This window comes from Erythranthe guttata, chromosome 2, assembly GCF_056151865.1.
Source record: "Erythranthe guttata isolate IM_541 chromosome 2, IM_541, whole genome shotgun sequence".
In the NCBI taxonomy this organism is placed as follows: domain Eukaryota; kingdom Viridiplantae; phylum Streptophyta; class Magnoliopsida; order Lamiales; family Phrymaceae; genus Erythranthe; species Erythranthe guttata.
The window spans coordinates 13,639,212-13,662,527 of record NC_142534.1 but is presented as its reverse complement, the minus strand read 5'-3'; the positions used below and the strand labels follow the sequence as shown (position 1 = coordinate 13,662,527).

General features: G+C 34.2%; 6 protein-coding genes across 6 annotated transcripts; 3 read left to right on the top strand and 3 right to left on the bottom strand.

Annotated features, from left to right (window-relative positions):
- Nucleotides 1-1,134: 1,134 nt before the first annotated feature.
- Nucleotides 1,135-3,678, top strand: LOC105957036 (Major facilitator superfamily protein). The gene is made up of 2 exons (XM_012980948.2): nucleotides 1,135-1,670; nucleotides 2,400-3,678. Exons 1-2 carry the CDS (start codon nucleotides 1,412-1,414, stop codon nucleotides 3,431-3,433), a joined length of 1,293 nt encoding a protein of 430 aa, XP_012836402.2. The 5' UTR covers nucleotides 1,135-1,411; the 3' UTR covers nucleotides 3,434-3,678.
- Nucleotides 3,679-3,857: 179 nt separating this feature from the next.
- LOC105956999 (endo-1,4-beta-xylanase 5) lies at nucleotides 3,858-7,283 on the bottom strand. Its single transcript, XM_012980910.2, has 7 exons — nucleotides 7,145-7,283; nucleotides 7,010-7,062; nucleotides 6,702-6,924; nucleotides 6,430-6,596; nucleotides 6,230-6,328; nucleotides 4,645-5,436; nucleotides 3,858-4,424 (listed from the first exon to the last, which is right to left on the bottom strand). Exons 1-7 carry the CDS (start codon nucleotides 7,218-7,220, stop codon nucleotides 4,032-4,034), a joined length of 1,803 nt encoding a protein of 600 aa, XP_012836364.2. The 5' UTR covers nucleotides 7,221-7,283; the 3' UTR covers nucleotides 3,858-4,031.
- Nucleotides 7,284-10,907: 3,624 nt separating this feature from the next.
- LOC105957015 (dirigent protein 22) lies at nucleotides 10,908-11,693 on the bottom strand. The gene has a single exon (XM_012980926.2). It carries the CDS (start codon nucleotides 11,648-11,650, stop codon nucleotides 11,075-11,077), a length of 576 nt encoding a protein of 191 aa, XP_012836380.1. The 5' UTR covers nucleotides 11,651-11,693; the 3' UTR covers nucleotides 10,908-11,074.
- Nucleotides 11,694-13,839: 2,146 nt separating this feature from the next.
- LOC105957038 (uncharacterized) lies at nucleotides 13,840-16,620 on the top strand. Its single transcript, XM_012980951.2, has 5 exons — nucleotides 13,840-14,050; nucleotides 15,168-15,273; nucleotides 15,553-15,683; nucleotides 15,799-15,920; nucleotides 16,011-16,620. The coding sequence occupies exons 2-5, from the start codon at nucleotides 15,168-15,170 to the stop codon at nucleotides 16,264-16,266; spliced, it is 615 nt and encodes a 204-aa protein (XP_012836405.1). The 5' UTR covers nucleotides 13,840-14,050; the 3' UTR covers nucleotides 16,267-16,620.
- LOC105957037 (cytochrome C oxidase subunit) lies at nucleotides 16,430-20,677 on the bottom strand. Its single transcript, XM_012980950.2, has 7 exons — nucleotides 20,125-20,677; nucleotides 18,866-19,215; nucleotides 18,058-18,210; nucleotides 17,818-17,910; nucleotides 17,639-17,697; nucleotides 17,457-17,550; nucleotides 16,430-16,809 (listed from the first exon to the last, which is right to left on the bottom strand). Exons 1-7 carry the CDS (start codon nucleotides 20,627-20,629, stop codon nucleotides 16,588-16,590), a joined length of 1,476 nt encoding a protein of 491 aa, XP_012836404.2. The 5' UTR covers nucleotides 20,630-20,677; the 3' UTR covers nucleotides 16,430-16,587.
- A 1,432-nt stretch (nucleotides 20,678-22,109) lies between these two features.
- On the top strand, nucleotides 22,110-23,316 carry LOC105957000 (mitogen-activated protein kinase kinase kinase 20). Its single transcript, XM_012980911.2, has one exon. It carries the CDS (start codon nucleotides 22,221-22,223, stop codon nucleotides 23,280-23,282), a length of 1,062 nt encoding a protein of 353 aa, XP_012836365.2. The 5' UTR covers nucleotides 22,110-22,220; the 3' UTR covers nucleotides 23,283-23,316.

Sequence of the window (23,316 nt, the reverse complement as noted above, 5' to 3'; positions counted from 1 at the left end):
TATACTAATACTAATACTAATATTGATATTGATACTGATACTAATATCGATACTCATACTGATACTCATAGTAATATTAATACTAATATTGATACTCATATTAATACTCATACTCATACTCACAATCATACTGATACTCATACTAATACTGATACTAATATTGATATTGATATTGATACTGATACTGATAATGATACTAATATCGATACTAATATCGATACTGATACTGATATTTACTTGATACTGATACTCATACTGATATTGATACTGATATTGATACAAATGATGATACTCATACTGATACTCATACTCATACTGATATTGATACAAATGTTGATACTGATACTGATGCTAATACTGATACTGATACGGATACGAATACTGAGACTGATACTGATACTGATACTGATACTGATATTGATACTGATAATGATACTGATATTGATATTGATATTGATATTGATATTGATATTGATACCGATACCGATACCAATACTGATGCCGATACTAATGCCGATACTGATAATGATACCGATACTGATAGAATGTAATAATAGAATGTAATTATAGATTAATTTAATAAATGATGATGATAGCATTTAAAAAATGATGTAGAAGAACAATAATAGCGAGAAAAAGATGTTATCATAATTTACAATAGTGTGTTTTTGTTGATGTTCAAAACTATACAATAGCACATAATCAACGCTATAGTTGGCAAACATACTATAGCGTTTGCAAAACGCTATAATAGGACTAGGACCTATTATAGCTCCGGCGGACATAGCGTTTGTAAAAGCGCTATGTTAGCCTATAATAGCGTTTCTGAAACGCTATGAATGACGATATGTGTTGTAGTGGACCCTACACCCGGTGATAAATACTGGGTGAGTCTTCTGCTGCCACATGTTCCTTTTTTTACTTTTCTAAAACCCCTAAAGGTAAACCCTAGCGAAAATCTATTATAAAATACAAAAAAAAAAGACACGTGGTAGCAGAAGACCCACCCGGTGTTTATCACCGGGTGTAGGGTCGAACAAATCCCTTAATACTAATTTAAACAAAATTTAAAATACACAATCATCAAAGCTTCAAGTGACGTCATCGCTTTATAAAGCGCGCGCGCACACCGTCGCTTTTGGTGCCATTGAATTGGGTCAGCCGACATTGAATAATCATTCTCAGATCTTCTTCGTCTACACTGCCACGTTGCTTCTCCATAATCTCTCTCGCCAGCGAGATTTCACTTCTCTCTCCTCCTTCAAAATATCTCCCCCAATTAAATCATTTCTCCTCTAAAATATCTCGAAGATTTCGACAATTCCTTCACAATACCCTTGGATCGAAATCGTGATTTTTTTTTTTTTTTAGGGATCTGTTCCAATACCTAATCGTGTGTTGAATTTCGACAATGGTGTCAATTGAGAGCGATAGTGCGAGAAATCGGAAGGTGCTGCTGGGAATCGGATTTTGGGTGCAGGGATTGAGGTGTTTTCCATGGATGGGTGTGAATTTCTTCCTGAAAGATGGGTTGAGAGTGGAACCTTCTACGCTTCAGATCCTTCTGAACTCGGCCAATTTGCCTATGGTTGCTAAACCCTTTTACGGCATTATCTCCGATTCCTTCTACATCTTTGGCCAGCATCGCGTTCCTTACATAGCCATTGGAGGTACAAAAAATTCCTTCTTTTTTTTTTTTTAATTAAAACATTGAATGTGTAATATTCTATACAGATTAAAAAATTAATTGAAATTAGTATGTGATGATTTGTTGCTCTGTAATACGAGAGAAGGGGAAGAAGATAATCGAAAGCTTAGGAAATGTGGAGTTTGGGATCTTGTGTGATTATCGAAAATGTTTAGTTTGATCTTTGAAGTGCGGTCTTGATGAAGTTTTTTCGGTCATTATCGGAATAGAATGTAGGGTTATTGACTGCGAACTCGTTCTTTGTAGGAATACTCGTTTATGGTGACTAGTCGAATGTAGTAATGCTTGTTATATATATTTATAGTAACATAATACGATGAGCTGCCAGTAAACGCTTAGGTTGCAATTAGATGGGAGGATTTAGATTTGGGGAAGGGATTTTACTAAACGAGATGGATTTGAAATCCACCACAATGACTCGGAAAAAAAAAACGACTAATGGGTTAGAGGTCCATTGCTAAGTAGATTCATCTAAACTAGTTCGATGGATTTGTAATTCTCCCTTCAAATCCTTCAAATCCACCATATTAACGATAAGTTATCTATTTATTTATGAATTTGGTGTCACGGGAGTTATTTGGAAAACATTCGAGTATCAAGAACTAAGTGAATATATATATATATATATATATATATATATATATATATATATATATTTTGCTGGTCGATTCATACATATATTTTTCTGCAGCATTTTTGCAAGCAATTTCCTGGATGGCTATTGCAATCTTTGCTACATCCGGCATGTCAATTACCTCAATCACGTTCTATCTCCTCCTCGGAAATCTCGGCGCTTCTATAGTTGAAGTCGCGAATGACGCAATGGTAGCAGAAACCGCAAAACAACCTAATTCATCCGGCGAGCTTCAGTCATTCGTTTTGATGGCCTCCTCGATCGGGGGCGTTTTCGGTAATCTTGTAGGGGGAATCGCCATAAACCAATACTCCCCTCGAATGATGTTCTTCGTCTACGCCATTCTTCTCTCTCTTCAACTCCTCACAACACTCTCAATCCGCGAGAGCTCTTTAAACCTTCCAAAAACGCCCTCCAACATAGGTTTAAAGAAGCAAATATCGGAACTAGTATGCGCACTAAAAAAACCCGAGATTATTTATTCCATACTATGGTTCGCTTTTTCCTATGCCGTAATCCCAACGCTAACCGGTACAATGTTTTTCTACCAAACCCAACATTTAAAAATTGAATCTTCACTCCTTGGAATTTCAAAAGTCTTTGGTCAAGGAGCTATGCTAGTGTGGGCCATGGTCTACGAACGGTACCTAAAGTCGATCTCTTCGAGGAAATTAATCGCGGCCGTTCAAATTGCAATGGTGGTTTTCATGGCGTCGGATTTTCTATTTGTGAATGGGGTTTACAAGAGTATTGGGATTTCGGATTCTTTCTACGTGGTGGTTATTTCGGGTTTGCTCGAGGTTCTTTATTTCTTTAAAGTTTTGCCCTTCAGTGTTTTGATGGCGAAGCATTGTCCAAGGGGGTGCGAGGGTTCGGTTATGGCTTTTGTTATGTCGGCTATTGCACTTGCTATGATTGTCAGTGGGTACTTTGGTGTTGCACTCGCGGCTTATTTGGGGGTGAACGGGGACGATTTTTCGGGTTTGTCGAGTGCTTTGTTAGTGCAGTCGGTCTGTACTCTGATTCCCGTTTTTTGGGTGAAATGTGTCGCGGAAGATGTGAAATCGGAGAAGAAGTCGAAGGAGAATTGAGTGCTGCCGTTTTCTCTTGCATTTATATTATTTTTTGCTGTAAAATAGATGATTTATGGGATATTTGTGGTGTTAGTATGTATTCATAATATATAATTCATTACAATATATTTATTATGTTTAGGGAGAAAATTTTGTATCGAAGTTTGTTGATGTAATTGTTAACTGAAAACAGAGGGATTTTACATATATGTATAGGATAATTTTCCTTAATTAAAAAAATAAAAGAAGCACTGATTTTTTTATATGCATTTAGTTTTTATTGTTAATGTATATATATATATATATATATATATATTAAAAATAATAAGTAACAACTAAAAAACTCACGATTCGGCCGTTGAACTAACAAACGGCTAAATGGAGCTCGAGTTCAAACTTTTGTTGATTCAGCTCATTTACTCCCCTAGCGAACACGTTATGATTTTGCTCGATTTTTTCAATTAAATTGACGAAATCAAAATTTCGAACAATAAAAATGTACTACAATTTCCTATCCCCCTTAGGTCTAGCTCACAAATGAGAATTAGCACAAAAATTGAAAATGCCAACAACTAAATCACTTGAATCCAAACAAGGAATAATGAATAATCATTATTTAAGAAGAAACCCTAACATCCAACGGCTCTCTACCGCCGGTGACATTGAACACCGTCTTAATCGTACGAGGAATCGAAGGATGAGAATACGTAAGAGAGTAGTCCCCAAGAAACACCTCATGCTCAAAAACTCCTTCCTTGTCCGTAAATCCAGTCACATTTACGGTCTTCCATTCTTTCACGAGCTTATCGAGCGCGTCGCCCGTCGGCAAATTCTTGAAGTTGATGTCGGTGAGGCACATCATCGAACACCCCTCGGGCAAAACATCGTAGTTTTTGTCCGACAGGCATTTGTTGCTACACGACGTCGGCTTCCACCCCGCCCACACTATGATCCCTTCCACGGCCGGATGTGAGAATACTTCTCTCATCACTTCTTCGAACTCGACATGCTGTTCACATTTATAATAATAATAATAAAAAAAAATCAATAAGAATTGCTATATATATTCTACACAGATACTTCAACTTGTTAACGTATCCGCCTGTCAGACACCTGTCGAACACTTGGCGGGTCCTTTTTGTAATTTTCAATAAATTAGAAACATGCTTCGATAACAATTCGATATAACATAATGAAATTTGCAAATAAAAGATGTGATCATTATTTACCTGAGTCGGCCCCCTTTTGAAATCCATTTCCGTGAGCCAAATCGACAAATTAGTGGCGCCAAGAACATCTAAGCTCGCCCGAATATGAGATACATTAGGTTTAAAAAAGAAATGCCCCTGCAATCCAATCCTCAACACCAAGTCCTCGTTACCCGGAAACGCCCTAATCTCCCTAATCTTCTCGACGTACTTTGACGGAATCACCTTCATATCCGTAGGGTGAGCAAGAATATTATACTCGTTCAAAAACAGGGGAGTCTGCGGATCCAACGCCCGCACGATCTGGTAAAACATGGCCGAAGCGTCCGGCCGGCCGATTTTATCCTCGTAGAACGAGTTGTGCATGTTCTCGTTCACCACGTCCCACCCGATGATGTCGCCCGAGTACCTCGAGACGACGGACCCCACGCGCCGGACCGCGGCCTTGAGGACGTCGCTCGGGGCCAGCGCCTTGACCCACTGTTGGTTCATGTTCGCGCTGGCCCACATGATCGTGTGGCCCCGTACCGCGATCCCGTTCTGCTTGAAGAACGAGACCATGGCGTCCGGGACGGTGTAGTTCTCCAGGCCTTGGTGAGCCTCCGTGTAGTACCACTTCATCTCGTTGTCGAAGGTGGCCGCGGTGAACCGCTTGACGAAGTAGTCCTGGTAGGCCTTGTTGTCTATGATGCTCGATGTCGTGCCGCCGCCAATGTGGAATCGGGGCCTCGTTTGATCGAGTGTCACTTTTGCTCCTTCGAGTTTTAGACCATCTTGGCTTGTGACGTGGATTCGTACTTTTTGTTTTCGGACCTGGAGTTATTAAACATGTCGAAAGACATTGTAAATGGTTATTAGTTATTTCTAAGCTACACCCAGTGAACGCTACACCAGGTGAATTTTTTTACCGTTGATCTACACATACTAATTCAGTACTACAGGTTTTCTTATTTATTTATTTATTTTTTTTTATTATTTTTTTTTTATTTAGGTCAAATTTGTGTAAATTAATTGGGTTAAATTTACAAGTTTGGACCAATAAAAAAATAATAAAACTATAGTTCGGCTTCATGGAACGCATAATATTTAAAGAAAAATAAAAACATATATTTATTTGTGTTAGCCTAATTACAAAATTTGGATTAACAATAAACAAATAATACTATTGGGACTTTTTTATTTTGCAAATTTTCGAATCAACAATGAGTCAATGACATACTTATAAGGGTTTAAATGGGTACCTATACCGGATAAGTTTAGATTTGATGAGATTGAATTAATTTTCTAGTGACTAATTAATTATTTATGATATGTAAGGTTAGATTTTCTATTAAATCTGTTAAATGCTGATATTACATATGATTTGTCGAAAAAATCTTTGATTTAATATCAGGGGAAAGATTCTACTAATTTAATCAAATAGTAGCATTTAATAGCGGACTTTGATTTTAGTAGCTAATTTGAAAAAAATGTGAATTTTGCCAACCGAACGTGGTACTAGCCCCTACTATTTAGTCGGTAGAACCTTAAAACAATAACCAAACGAGTCCTAATACTATTGAGCCTTTTTAGAGGCTCTCTTATATATTGTACGCAATAAATTTACCTTGTTGATGCTTTCGTACTGCTGGTCTCGCCATTCGGCTTTGGTGAACGCCTCAAGGGAGGCGTTGTCGATCCAAAGTTCGACCTCCGTGTTATTGCTCTGCATCGATCGATACGAGAAACAAAATTGAAGAGGAAATTAAAATTTCGTTACGAAAAAGAAAAAAAACAGGATAATATATATTTTGTAGGTTTAATTACCATGAAATAAAGTTGAGCATTCATATCTTCTTGCATTTGAAACCCTCCTTTAAGCATAGACCAGCACCCAAATTTTGCTATTACAGAACCAACAATTGTACTTGTCCCATCACCATGTTTTAAGTATGCTGATATTATTTCTTTTCCTTTATTCAGCTGAAACCATGCTGTAAAAATAAAAAAAATAAAAAAAAATTATTAATATATATATATATATATATATATAAATATAAATACAAATAAATATCTACGATCATTTTTTTTTTAAATACCTGAAAAGGTGTACAAGGATTCTTTCTCAACATATAAAATGTAAGAGAAACTATCATTAGGCATTTTCCTGTCATATGCAGCCATATAATTGTTGCCGGATTTCGATTTTCTTAATTCGATTTTTCCGTTTCCAAATTTGCTCCATTCGTTTAGGCCCAAATCGAATTCCGAGTTTCCGACGAGCCCGCCGTTGTACTGAGGAGTCCAAGGCTTTTCCAGGCACTGAAAAAAAAATGAAATAATTACTTTTGTCACAAATTAAATATAAGAAAAAATGAAATATTAAAACAAAATGTTTTTTCCTTACATCAATGCTGGCTGAGTAGTCATAGGATGAAGCCCAGGTTGCAATAACACAACCTAAATCATTACAAAAAAAAAATTAAAAGTTGAATTCATGATTATTATAATAATTATGATTAAGACATGATTAAGAACTAACATGTGAGAAGTAGAGAGAACAGAGTAACAAGCATCTGAAAGATTTTCATTCTTCCAATATGAAAAATAAATATCATTGTGATGAGAAATTAAATAGAAGAGATCATTAATTGGGAATTTATTAATTTTAAGTAAGCACAATTATTATTATTATTGGGAAACAATTGTCTTATGTAGCATGAAGTCAATTGACATATGCAAGAGGCGTGTCTAATGCAGAAATAGGAAAATTAAATTAATTACATCGGCATCTAAATTAATTTACATAAAAGGAAAACAAAAAAGCAACCAAATTTATTGATGCCAAGTGTGAATTATTCATCCCAATAATGTTTTAAAAATTTAATACAAAGAACAATTGGGATCAATGTTTTGAAACCCGGACCGAATCGGTTAAACTGCGAACCGGTCTGATTTGGTCGGTTGAACCGGAAAATCGAAACCCGATGGAAAATCAGGTTTTTTTCCTCCCCAAAATAGTGTTTTTTTTTACATTTAAAACGAAAATAACAACTTAAATGGCCAAAACGACGTTGTTTTGCTGTTCAGTTGAAAAAGACTAAATCGAAAAAAATAACTTTGAAATTTATTTTAGATTATAATTTCTATAATATTTGAAGTGATCGGGTGGTGATATGTGCGTGTCGATATATGTGTGTAAAAGAAAGGTACACTTGATTTACGTTTGAATTGGAGGGGAGTAAGAGTAATGAGTTAATTAATGCTTGTAAAAGAAAATATGTTTTATTTACTATAAAAAATAAATATAAATGATCATAAAATAAAAAAATAAAAAAATTTGGTTGAACCTGTCCAACTGTCCCAATAGCTTGTCCGGTTCATTATGCGGTCCCATTTATAAAACATTAGCTCGGATCGACCCAACCCGGATTATTGGGGCCTAAAAAAAGCCTTTTTATTATCATATATATTATACATGTAAAAAAAATTAAAAAAAATATATTATTATTTTTAATTTTGTAAAAATATTAATATAATTTGAATCTTCCTATTAAACATTTTTTATACAATTCAAATTATATAAAATATGCACATATTCAATATTATTTATAGACAAATTCTTTTTTCCTTCATTGTTTTTTCACTGCAATATATTTGTTATGATTAGGAAAGAAAACATTGTGCGAAACTTGATGTAGTTATTGCAAACGAGTACTTAGTTTAATGGTTTTTGTTAAATAAAATTTTCTTAAATCGACAAAAAAAATTGATTGATAAATACATTCACAATAGAGCATGATTAATTTAGGATTCACTCAAAAAATGAAACTTATCCATAGAAAGAATAAATACACAAGATAAGTGGTTCTTAATTAAATCATATGAAATAGACGTGTAACATAAATTTATGCCTCGTTTGGTTGACAAGATGAAATTAGCTAAAATAAAATTAAATAATTAAGGAGAATTCAATTATTTTATTGAACTCTGGGATGTCCAACAAAAAATTGCCTAAGAAACAAGATTAACCATGATAACATAATATTTGTAGGTCGATCCGACAAATTATTGAGATACCAAAAATCAAACAAAGTCCAATTATTTAGTTAATTACGATTAATCTCTCTAACTAAACGAGGCCTTAAGAGACAATTGGATGGAGCCTCCTACCTAACTTACATAATTATAATTTATAACTAACTTAATCAAAATTATTGTATTAAACAATTTGTGTTGTTCCTTTTTAAAGAAACTTTTTGGTAGTGCGCGCCCACAATTTCTTTTAGAGATGTTCATAAACAAAAAAGTTGCAAAATTAAGTAAATATTTTATCGACTTTATTTAAAATAATATAAGTTTTAATTGCAATATTTTATATTGTAATGACAAATAGAAAAAATATATAAATTACATAAGACTAGGGAGAAAAAAATGAAGGGGCCAAAATCCATATTTACAAACAAAAAAAAAATAACGAGGGATCAAATCACATATTTACAAAAGATTATTACAAGCTAATCAAAAAAAAAAAAAAAGAAGAAGAGATTTATGGTTAAAATTATAAAATTGGAAATGTGTGCTTCAAGTATGCTAGCTACTTGTTTAGTTACTTCTTATATATGATATGGCTACGATGCTATGTTGTACGACACGTATACGCGGACACTGCGATACGCGGATACGGACACAGTGATATGGATTTTTCAAAAAATTAGGATGGGGACACGTGGGGATACGCGTAAATATAAAAATATAGGGTTATATATATATAAATTAAAAAATACAGGGGTACATTTATAAATTGTAAAAATATATTATAATTTGCCAAATCGCATAAGAAAACCGCTCGCCCTTGTTGCTTGTGTTCTTGGTCGCCGTTGCCGCTAGAGTTTTGGACTTTAGGGTGGACTCTCGAAGAAGACAGAGGAAATGTGTATAACAAAGAAAAGAAAAGACGAATTTTTTATTAGGGTTTCTCTTACAATATAAGAGCCGTGCCCCTACTTTTTTAAAATTGCGGACACTGCCCGACACGATTGTCCTACTTTTAGCGAAATTACGACATGGGCCGACACGGGTGTCCGAGCCTTGTCCGCGTGTGTTCGAGTGTCCAACAGTCCAAGTGTCGAATACGGAGACTCTTCATATTCTAGAAGTGTTCGTGCAGCATAGCTACGAAGTGCATCAAGTTATTTTATTAGCCTAACCCTAAATTACATATATATCTACATAAAATCATATATAAAAATTAAAAACGTTGTGGGACATTAGGTTATTGGAGAATGATCTATCGCATCATGTTCTTCGATCTCAAATAATGATTAAAGTTCGATCGATTTCAAAAAAAAAATTAAATTAAACCTAGAATATCTTGTTATACTGACTTTTTCGATTTTGTATTATAAACGTGCTTTCATCCCCTTTAGTGTTGTCATTTCCTCTAGGCAAATGTTGCTATATATTGCAAAAATAACCTATGTGAAATCTCTAATTGTCAAAAACACCAGTGCCTTAAAAATATTAGCAAATACCCACCTATGAAAATTAGTCAAAGTTAATAAGGCCCCTGACAGCCTATTGTGTGTTGCACGCGCGGCTTGTGGTGTGTTTTTTCAGACGAAAAGATGCAAATACCCTTTATCAGAACTTCCAAAAACTACAGAATCACCCTAGAAATTTCATAAGCACCAAAATGAAGCTTTAAATTTTTTTAATTCGGTCCAAGGCATTTTGAGAAAAGCCCTCTTCTCGACTACACCTGAAGCCTACGAAAAGGGTCTTAAACTAAATAAAATACAACATAGTGGGGTATGTGCTAATATTTTTAACACAACTTTTTTAGCAATTAGAAATAACACATGAGAGGTTTGTGCCATTAGCTCAATACTAATATAATGCCACATATATATGGATAACTTCCACTAAGTTGCAACTTGGTTTTGTCACATCATTAGTTTATAAGCTATGATAACTTTCACTACGTTGCAATGATTATATTTCCTTTTTATTTGTTAAAAAAAAATCAAATATTTAAGTGCAAGCAAATACTTTATCTACGCATGAGCTAAAGTATTATTATATATATATATATATATATATATATATATATATATATATATATATATATATATATATATATATATATATATATATGTATATATATATATGTATTTATTACACACTACTCCAAAACTTATTAAATAAAAAATATATGTAGAAAAATATTAGGTTTAATAATTTGGCGACCATTGATGAATGCATGAAGCTACTACAAAAATATATAACATCAAAGAACAACCATATTAGAAGAAAACAATCCTTTATTAGATAGAGTTGGATGCCTCAAACAAAACAAGACTACAACTCAATGCCAAATTACAAGAAAACATATATATATATGATCTTAATATAATTTAAATAAACGTCATTAATAAGCTCGTAAAAAACCGACATTTTTTTCTTTTCGTTTTCAAAAGTGTTTAATAGACACATTGTACTCCACGGAAGCATCACCCGTCTTCGGATCGAACCAAACCGTGTGCGCTAATGCATACCCTCTCCCAAACCTAAAAAGCCCGCTCCCACCGACAATCGGCATTTCTCTTACATCATCAAACACATGGTTCCTCCCGAGCATGCTGATGGTGCTCCCGTTGTACTTCCCTTGCGTGAATTCAAACACGACCACCATCAACAAGGCCGTGTCCCTTTGAGCTGCCGACGAGTACATTCCTTGTGCCCGCCCGAGGATCCTGGAATCCCGGGCGGGTTTTTCGGTCAGCGCGTTGTCTATCATGAATGTCGCCCCGAATCCGAGCCCTTGCCCGATTATTTGAACCGATGTCGGATTTTTGCCGCTGACTATGTCTTGGAAGTAGAAGTGGAGGTTTGTGGTTTTCTCCATCAATCGAGTTGATATTATGGTTTCGAGTAAGTTTTCGGAGAAGTTGTCTTCATTGGAAGAGGTGATTGGGATTGAGAAGAGGATTAGGGTTAGGGTTAGGGTGTTGAAGATGATGAAGAGAGTGTAGGAAATTGAGGTCATTTTTTAGGGTGTGTGGTTTGATTTAATCTCAAGAATGTGTAGTGATTGACCAAGTGGCTTTATAATGAGGTAATGTGGTGTGCTTTTTAATTTTTGGGCCTTTTAAAAAAAAAAAAAAAAATTAGTTTTCATTTAATTTTAATTTAATTTTAGGGTTGTTTATAATGATGTGAGTTGTGCAGGAGATGAATTATTGCTTCACATCACAAGTGTTTATTATTCCCACATGTTGCATCTAAATAAGCTAAATTAAAGCTGCAAAGTTTGCTTCCATTTTAAGTATGCATAGCTTTTGTCACTTCTTTCCCACTCAACGTTTTAAAATGATAGGTAAAGCTAGATATGATAATATTCCACGATTCTGACGAGATCGAGCTCATCAAGTTAATTTTTTGAGCACAAGTTCGAGCAGAGTTTATCGATTTCGAACTCGAGTTCGAGCCTAAGCTTATTTGGTTTAATTTTATTAAAATTATTAATTTCTTAGCATTACAAATCATTTATATTAAGATGAAAAAAAATTACAAAATAAAGAATTAACTGTAATTATTTTTTTACACTTTTCATATGTATTCATTATATTTTATATTATTTATATTTAAAATTAAATATATGTTTGACCTGAATTCGTTTAATTTACTATAGGTTTAATAATTTAATAATTAAACCTATAGTACAATTCATCTGGTTGTTTAATTTTTATTTTTTTTAATAATTATTTAAACTGGGACGGGTTGCTTTTTTGTAATTTTCGAACTTAAAACAAACGGTGTTAATGTCAAATGTGTGAAAAATAAGGGCGAGGGTCACATTGATACAAATTTTCAAGGACATGGGACATATCGATGCAATTGAGAGTATAAGAGAGTGAAGTGATATCGAGCCAAAGTACAAGGAGACAAATCAATGCAATTGAGAGTAGAAGAGGGTAAAGGGATATCGAGCCAAAGTACAAGGGGCAATTTATCAATGCAATTGAGAGTATAGGGGTAAAGTGATATCGAACCAAAGTACAAGGGGACAAATCGATGCAATTGAGAGTAGAAGAGGGTAAAGTGATATCGAGCCAAAGTACTAGGGGCAGATCAATGCAATTGAGAGTAGAAGGGGGTAAAGTGATATAGAAACAAAGTACAAGGGGGCAAATCGATGCAATTGAGAGTAGAAAAGGGTAAAGTGATATCGAACCAAAGTACAAAGGAAGAAAGTGGAATTTACCCTAAATAAAACACCAGTTTTAAATAAAGGGCTAAATACACTTTACACCCCTAAAATATAGCCTACGTAACACTTACCCCCTTAAAATATTATTTGTAACACTTATCCCCTCAACATCAAATATTTTATATTTTAAATATAAAACATAATAAACATAACAATCTAATAATTATGGATCATAAAAATTGACAAGTAACTAAAATTAAATTATTGAAAAAAAATAAAATGAAAAGTAATATCTGTTGTATAACAATAAATGAGAATATATTTTAAGAAATTAATGAACTAAAATAAATTTAAATACTTAAGATTAGTTTTATTTATGTATTTATTTCTTAAAATTTATCGATATGAATATATTCGATTAATTGGTCAATAACAATTAGATGTTATTTATTAAATATGTACCCAACGCTACGAGATAATATATTTAAATTTTAAAACATTGCATTTTTCAACAGATATTTTTAATTGTATAATTTAATTATTATTTTAAATAAAAAAGAAAATTTTAAAGTGTTAGGATTTAAAAATACAAATTGAATTGAGATTAAGGAAGTAAGTGTTACAAATGATACTTTAGGGGTAAATATTACAGATGATATACATTAGGGATGTAAACTGTATTTAACTTTTAAATAAATAAATAAATGGAAAATTACAGTTTACACCCCTCAAGTTTGCACCAATTTCATATTTGGTCCCCAATATTCATAAAAAATACATTTGGTCCCTCATGTTACAATAATTTAACACTTTTGGTCATAATCCGTCAATTTACCGTTAATTCGTCAGTTAAGGAAGTGATGTGCACAAACTTGATTCGGTTAGTACTAGCTAACAATTGACAGCAGTGACTAAAAATGTTGAATTTTTGAAATATAAGAGACCAAATAAATTTTTCATTAACATTGAGGACCAAACGTGAAATCAGTTCAAACGTAAAGGATGAAAACTGTATTTTTCCAATAATAAAATAGTGCCTAAACTAAATCCCCAGCTCTCCCAATCAGGTTTTCATCCACCCTTAAATCCCTAATCCACTCCATCCTCAAATCTACTGCAAAATTTCTCAATCAATTTTCAGTCTAATTCATTATCTTTCTTCTTCTCCTTTTTCGGCCACCAATCCCGCCGCCACAGCTGCACCGCCACCGCCGGAAAAAAAACTGATTTTTGAAGGTATTTTTTTTTTTTGGCTGTTGTTGCAGTTGAGGAAAAGAGAATAAATGAAGAAAATTAAATTTTATGCGTTGTATTCTACTGCTGCTCAATTTTGTATTAGCTCTCATAAGCAATTTCTGGTGTTTAATTCTCATCCACAAATTTAATTTTTGTATTTGCTCTTGTTGATAAAATTCCCTTTTCATCTGACCAAAAAACAAAATAATAAAAAATAAAAATCATTCAGTCATGATCGCCTTCTTTGGTTTTGCTACCATGTATGCATAAGGTGGACCCGCTTTCTTGAATTGTTGGGACTGATCCAAATTTCATTTAGTCACTGATTTAAATTGCTGTTATGTAAGGAAGCATGTGTTTTATGCCGCGCTTTTTGCCTCTCGATATTGTCATCATGTTAACGTAGTCCTTTACGATGATGAGTTTGCACTGTTGGTATAAGTACGGACAATTTAACGGCTGAAAGAATGGTAGTTAAAATCGGTTCTCAAATCGCAGAATTTTACGAATTTAACTACCCTATAACTACAGTTAAACCTCTATAAATTAATACAGTCGGGACTGGCAAAATTCTATTAATTTAGCGAATTATTAAATTATCGAGCTAATAATTTAGTACGTTTTTACCGACTCGGGACCGTAAGAAATTATTATTTACAGGAGCTTATTAATTTATCGAATATTAATTTATCGAGGTTCTACTGTACCTTGGTTCGTTGGAAGAGATGCGTTCAGTACAAGCTAACCAAATTTGCAATCCATCAGGACATTTTTTTTTTTCTTCTTTCCGTTGGGCGATCTTGAAACTGATTCGCACTATTTTTGTCTTAAAGGTTCTGTATAACTGCTTGTTTCATCTTTTAATTTTTTGCTAGTCACGGAATGTCAAAATTTTCAATTTTCGGAAGTTCAACGTCCATTTTAAACTAGTTTTCGAAAATTCACTGACGTATATACTTTACTAAAATATGAAATTTCAGAAGTCCACTACCGATTTCAAGAAATCCCCGATTAGATTTTATTGACTAAGTAGTAAGACGTTCAGTTTAATTTTCGATTATTTCTTGAAATTGGTTTTGAAGTTGTTTAATTTAATGTATTTCTCGTTGATACACAGATGGACGGGACTATTGCCAATGAGCTCTATTCAGAAATCTTGCAGTCATCTAGTGTCGAGTTCGATAGAGGGTCAACTGCAGCACAAGCAAGTAACAATTTGAACGGTACGCAATTCAGTATTATTTATTTATATGTTTCAGCTTCAGACACTCGATTTTTTTTTTTTTTTTTTTTTTTTTTATTGTGTGTTTAATGTTTGTGCCATAACAGTCGAATTGTCTCGTATATATTTGTTAAAACTTAAAAGTTGTTCAAATTCTGCTAATGTATCAAGAAATATGTATTCTTCGATGATTCAGCTTTATGCCTGAAAATATTCTCAACGGTTCTGTCAACTTTCTTGTTTAAAATCATAAACTTGAATCCTTTTTTTTCTTGTTTAGTTTCAAAAAACGATGATGCGGGCGATTTGTGGTACGATGAAGAATCTTCAGAGAAAGATTCTACCGAGAAACTGAATGCAGCATCCGATATGGAGAGGGAGTGGCAAAAGAGGCGTAATCAGTTCCATACGGTATACTAATATATACATATATCGGAATATTCGTTTTTTAACCGCATCGAGCTAATGGTATCATCTGAAATTGAATGCATTTATTCCTTGTTTGTTTTCGTTTCCGATAATCTAGATCGGCTACCGTGACGGTGTCATTGCCGGAAAAGAGGCTGCCGCACAAGAGGGGTTCAATATCGGCTTTAAAGATTCCGTGCTAAATGGATACAACTGGGGTTTCGTCAGAGGTATTACAAGGTAAATAAATACCGAAAAATTTAATTAAACGCAAATTATGCTATTACTTACGGTGTTCTTGTAATTTACTAATATGTCCTTTTTATTTAGTGCTATAGCTTGCTTACCTGGCGGGCTAAAGGAGAAATTGGTCGAAACAGAGGAAATGAGAAATAAGTTTCAGAGCTTGCAACAATCTGTACAGTCTCTATCGACAATTGATGCTTTGAAGCTGTTTTATGAAGACGGAAAAAGGAAATCATCAAATGGTGAAAATAGTTCCGGTGTTCTCGAGAATTACCATGGACAACTTCAGTCACTTCTCGGAGAATCTCCTCTGCTCGACGGACATTCGGAAAGGAAATAGTCGTGTTCATTTTTCTTTTGCTTCATCAATTTATATTTAAAAAGTACCGAATAGACTTTGCATAGTTCGACTCAGTTCGAGTTCGGCAGAGATTTGATGTATTAGTACACAAATTGACATTTATGATATTTCATATTCTTAAAGAAATAGATAGATTCAGGACTGTTGTTAGAGAATATATATAACAAAGTGTATCCAAAGGTTCATTTGTTTGAATAATCAAGATTTTGGTTGTTTCAAGAAAATATAAATCTTGACATTATTATTGATTTTGGACCCTATTTACATTTGAAAAGAAAATGAAAAATAAAAAAAACTTATTTAATGCATCCTAGAAGCAGCAATTAGTAACACTAGAAAAATGGGAGAAGCTAGAAAAATAAATACATACGGGAGCGCTCGATTCGACCCGCCTTCATCCACTACTTCACTCTCTTTCATCGTATAACTCGTCTTGTTTTGTACCAACGCTTCGAAATAATTTTGATATTCGGTGCTGAGACGCTTACGATTCAAGCTCCTAACCTTCATCATTTCCATTGCCTGTCGAATATGAATGTTAATCAAGTGAAGAGTGACTGAAAAAACCATTTATTTAAGGGTAAATTACGAAAACCCCCCTAACTTAAGCGGAACTATGAAAACCCCCCCACTTATCCGTAATTACCAAAATTCCCGACGTTGGTTTCAGTCTTGCATCGACCATCTTACAGTGTGATATTTTACAGAATCTTTTTTATTCAAGGGAATATTTCGCAAAAGAATGCCAATTCTACCACTACAGACGTGGCATTTTTTAAGCTACTTTTTAAAAGATAAAAATTACCTTCATAGGGGTAATGGTACGACTAAAAAGTTGTGAAGGTGTTATTTAAGAAGAATAAATATTCCGAACTCCCCTCGAGGGTAATTTTTTCTTTAAAATGTAGCATAAAGTAATGCCACTGCAGAGGTAGAATTAACATTTTTTGCGAAATATTCCCTAGAATACGAAAGATTCCATGAAAAATCTTACCCCAAGGGGGTCGGTGTGAGACGAACACAAATATTGGGTGGATTTTGATAATACGGATAGATGAGAGTTTTTTTGCAATTTAGCCCAAGTTCAGGGGTTTATTCGTAATTCACCCTTTATTTAAAAATCATTCAAATTGGCCCTAAAATTAAATGATTAGTTACATTGAGTTTACCTGGAAGCCAAAGACAAATTGCCTAGCCTTCTTGCTCACTCTAGGATTCGGGTGGGATTGAAGCTTCTCATACATCACACGTGCTTCATCGGATCTATTACGCAATGAATTTTTGTATAAAATATCAAAAACTCGAGCCCGGAAAATCTAGAAAAACCAATTACATCAAGTTAAACGTATACCTATTTCTCGAGTCTTGACATATAGACCACTGAAGAGCAGCTAATCCATGAATTTCACTCTGCCAAAAAAAAAAAAAAAAACGTGTAGTAACTAACGATTAAAAATGTTTCCGAGGTAGGAGAAAATTGTTCGGTCCGTATATTTCGAACGCAAATTTTTAGTCGATTAACACATTTACCTGAAACGGCAACTTTTCCATGACCTCCTCGTAAAGCGGTAATGCTTTCTTGAGTTCACCGAGATCCATAAGCGCGTCGCCGTCGTTCAATGCCTAAGTACGATAGCACTATCACTAACAAGAGAGTTATAACGACACAACATGAATATTTCTTGTTTTATAACGAGTTCTAACATAAGTCGATAACACCATTTTTCTCAATTTCTCCGAAATTTTATTTATTCGAAATTCAAAATATACCTTTTCGCATTCGGATTTCAGTTTCGGATCAATATTTAGGCCATATTTCTTCTTGTAGTCAGCTAGTAACTGTTTTGTACGTGCTTCTTTGGCAGCCCTTTCTTCGGCTGTTTCAAGCGCCTGCCCGGGCCGTAAAGTTCTACCCCCACCATACTATTATACATCCCAAAAAAAATATAAAATATAAATAAATAAATTAGACTATATATATATAAATTATAAAAAAATCAAAAATAAAAAATCAAATACTTCTCAAGAAAACTTCAAATCCCAAATTTTGCTAGTTGGAACGGAATTTCCAATTTCTGCCGAATCCAATCTGAAATTTTCCGATTTTGGAACAATATTTTTCATTCTGAATCCCGAATATTTTTGATTCCGTTTTTTTTCTCATTTTTTTTTTTGCATCGGAATTGGAATATATATGAGATTCCGATTTCCGATTTGATTTTAGTTTCCGAATATAACTCCGAAAATTCCGATACTTTCCGGAAATTACTCTTATAATATCAATATTAATATGCATTTTATATTTTAGGTTAACAGAAAATCAAAATTTCTGAATCCCGCCGATTCCGATAAAAAAATTCCGATTTTCGGAACGATTTTTTTTTTAATTCAATTTCCAAAATCCCGATTTCCGTTTTTTCCGATATTTTTTGGGAACGGAATTCGAATTAGTTTTTCACTTCCGAAAAAATCGGGTTTCGCTCAAACAAAGAAAATACAGAATAACACCAAAAAAAAAAACATGTGATCAATCTTCCCAAATCCAACAATAAGGAAAACCGAGATTAATATATCTTACTGCTTTAGAAATGTCGTTTGGCCTCGGAAAAAGTCCCCAAGTGGAAACCTTTGGTTTATACAGTTGATCATCATCATCATCATTTTCTTGAAGTGAGGTTGGTTTTGGTTCGGCTAATGCGTCACCAAAATTGCTCGAATTCCCAACGAGTATTTCCACTTCGGGAATATCCCCTTGTGGATAAGGGTCCGAAAATGGAACCAAACCAGCAGGCAAACTTCTACCACTCTTCTTATCAGCAAAACCGAGCCCAACAAAATCGATATTCGAAATCGACAGTTTATCCTTCTTGCTACTACTCTTTATCGGTTTCTTAACCTCGGGAATATTCTCTTTTCCTTCTTTCAATCCTACAATTTAGTGCAAAATAAAAATAAAAATTTTATATCTCAAAATTGTTAATTGATTTTAGTGCAAACACGAAACGACACAACCCTATTCATAATGGACCATCAATTAGAGAACTCAAATACAAAATGTAAATTGTATGTGATATGCTATACTTAGCGGAATTTCCGATTTCGTCGATTCCGATCCATAATTTTCCGACTTTGAAACAGTGTCCAATATTTTTCATTCCGAAAATTCAGATTCCCGATTTTTCCAATTTGTTTTGGATAGGAATTGGAATGTGTATTAGATTCCAATTTCCAACCCGATTTTACTTTCTGAAATAATTTCGAAAATCCCGATTTTTTTTTTTCCGGACATGTACTCTTATAATATCAAAATTATTATGTATCTATATTTTTGTGTACAAAAAATCGGATTTTTCCGAATTACACCGATTCCGGTCCAAAAATTTTGATTTTGGAACAAGGATTTCATTCCAATTTCCGTAAATCCAATTTCCGATTTTTGGATAGGAATTGGAATACGTACGAGTTTCCAATTTCCAATCCGATTTTACTTTCCAAAATAATTTCGAAACTCCCAAATTTTTTATTTTTTTTTCCGGGCAGAAACTCTTATAAATATCAAAATTATTAATACGCCGATTCCGCTCCGAAAAATTCGATTTTGGTACAAGGACTTCATTCCAATTTCCAATTTTTTCAAATTTATTTGTAACGGAATTGGAATTAGTTTTTCACTTTCGAAAAAAAAAATGGGAAGTTTTCCCAAAGTGCTAATTACAGTCCGGTAATCCAATTTCTATCCATAGCCATAGGTATGCAAAACCAAAACCCCATTACCAAATTAATACATATCTTAAACTAATTATAAAAAATTATCAGACAAAACAAGAATCTAAATACCTGAAGCTAATTTTTCATCACCACTTTTGTTCTTCTTGTAATCATTTGCTTTCTCCAATGCAAGTTTAATCATATTCCCCTGCCCACCATCATCCTTACCAGATTCCACTTCTTCGCCATTCTTTTTAATTAATTCCATTTCAGCCCCTGAATTTTGCACAATCTTCGGAACAGACCCTTGAAGAATTCTGTTGTCCTTGTACTTTTTGGCCTTCTCCATTGCAAGTTTAAGAGCCAAAGGGACCTCTTTGTTGTCCTTAATTTCATCGTTCTTTGATGAATTTTTGTATGCTTTGGCTTTGGCGAATGCGAGTTTAACGGGATCTTGTTCCTGGGTTTTGGATTCTGGTGGGTTTTCTTGAGAAGATTCTTCTGTCTTGGAGGAAGAGATTCTTGATCTTGAGTTCTTGAAGGCGATGAAATTAGTGGGTTGTTGTACCTTGTTGTTGTTGTTCTTGATGGGTAAAAGTGAAGAGATGAATGTTGTTTGTGAAAATGAGGCCATTGAAATTTGAATGGAGATGAGAGTGTTTCTTCTTACAAGCACAGAACTAACACATTGAAAAAAATCAAAACCAAAAATAAAAAATAAAAAATAATAATGAATGGGAAAATTACAGTTTTCACCCCTCAAGTTTGCATTAATTCCATATTTGGTCTTTTGTGTTTAAAAAAAACACATTTGGTCCCTTCTGTTTGAATAATTTAACACTTTTTGTCACTTCCATCAATTTACCGTTAGTCCATCAGTTGAAGTAATGACGGGCACACACAGTGGCCGAATGTGAAGCTCACGCGGCCTTCTTTGCTTTGCAATGAATGGGCCACTTCAAAAGGTTGGAGATCGATTATAGACGAGGGGGATTGCCTACTTTTTATCAAGTCGGGATCTAACTTGGAATCGTCATTCGGAGAGTCTTTTCCCTAGCATCCTCGTTTATTTTTTTGCATCTTTTCCTTTGTCAAACGTTCTGATAATTTGCTGGCACATTCTATTGTCGCTCGTTTTTTTTTTTCTTGTGATGAAGGGGATTCTCTTCCTCTTGACTTGGCTTTTTATTCCTAAATAAAGTCTGTTTTTATCTAAAAAAAACCACTACTTAATTAAAATTCGCTCATCTTTTCATCAAATATAATGTTGACATGTTTACTACTTTCTTTAGCTTATTTGACTCAATTGATTCAATTTATTTCTATGTTTTGTTAAGACACTCAATTTTCACTACTAATTTCAAAAGTTCGCTGCTAATTGTCATATTTTATTGCAACCAATTTTCATGATTTCGTTGTCATTTTTCACCAAATTTTAGAAGTTGATTGCTTATTTCAATGCCAATTTTCGGAAGTTCAATGTCCATTTTCATATAGTTTTCAAAAATTCACATCTATATATACTTTGCTAAAATACTCAAATTTCATAAGTCCACTACCAATTTCAACGAATCCCCTATTAGGTATTATTGACTAAATAGTAAGGCCAGTAAAATGTTCAGTTTACAAGATTCATACGTGCAAAAACATTAGCTAAAGTCTACAAATAAATATTACTATTTAAATAAATTAGTAGCACCCCTCCTCCGAGATAAATTTTGTAGGGGTGACTAAAGGAGGAAAGAAAATACAATTTTATCCTCAAAAGTTACATAATAATTTTTTTATAGAAAATATTTTTATAAACAAATCATATATAAAGCTAGAATTTAATATATTATATACAACATCTAATATAAGGAACTTTATTTGGACAACTCGAGTAATAGATATGATTAATTACTAATAAAAGGAAATAATAAAGAAATTAAAATATATAATTTTTCTCGGAAAAATAAATATATAATGGGGTTGTAATACATGATTATTATTTGACAAAATAAAGTCTATAGTAATTATCTCTCTTGATTAAAATAAATTGCATAAAGCCCACGGCCCACGTGTATATATATTACCATAATAATTTAATTACCATACATGAACACCTACTTATCACATCTTGCGTGCAAATCAAGACTCCTTTTCCATATACAATCCTAATTAAGCAAATTAAGTCTCACAATAATTCAGATTTAATTATTTCAACGAATATAGATTTCTACACTATGGCTGCAACGAAGAAGAACACGTATGGAGACGGTGTTGATTGGATCAGAGGTTCGATTATCGGTAAAGGAGGATTCGGGTCCGTTTACGCGGCTACTCTCAAGAAGAATACGGAGAATAAATTACGTTTTCCACCCGTGATGGCCGTTAAATCGTCGGAGGTTTCGGTTTCGACTACGCTTCAAAAGGAGATGGAGATCATGTCAGATTTGAAGGGCTCTCCTTATTTGATCGAATGTTTCGGCCACGAGGCAACGATAAGCAGCGACGGTACTTTCTTGGCGTACAATCTCTTGTTGGAGTATTGTTCGGGCGGAACCCTAGGAGAGAGAATCAAGAAATCCGGCGACAAGGGTTTGCCTGAATCCGAGGTTAGGGTTTACGCGAGATGTATAGTTGGAGGTTTGTGTCATATGCATGGCGCCGGATACGTACACTGCGATATCAAGCCCGATAATATATTGCTTGTGCCGCAAGTTAATAATAGTGCTTCGTTTACGGCAAAGATATGCGACTTCGGATTGGCGAAGAGGGAGGTTAGGAATTTCAAGAAGAGGAGAATTACGAGAGGGCAAAATTGGCAGGGCACGCCGATGTACCTATCGCCGGAGGCTGTGAGGGATAATATACAGGAGGCGCCTTCCGATATTTGGGCGCTCGGTTGCGTTGTGCTGAAGATGCTGACGGGGAAGCCCGTGTGGGAAGGGGATACGGCTGGGGAAATAATTAACAAGATAGGGGCAGAAGAGGAATTCTTGCCTGATATTCCGGATTATTTATCGGACAAGGCGATGGATTTCATCAAGTGTTGTTTGTTGAGGAATCCTTCGTGTAGATTCACGGCTCAAATTTTGCTGGACCATCCGTTTCTTGACGGACTCACCGAAGATGGCGATTCGTGTGGACCCACGGCTCGAGTGATGATCGATCGTCCGTTTCTCGACGGCCTTAGCGAAGACGACGACGACGAAGACAGCGGCTCTGAAGATGATTCGTTTGGTGATTCTTATTGGTTTGCCAAAGCTATTGTTGATGATTCATCTTTGTATTCATATATGTAAATTAATAATTATGCAAAGAAAGATGAATTTTCAT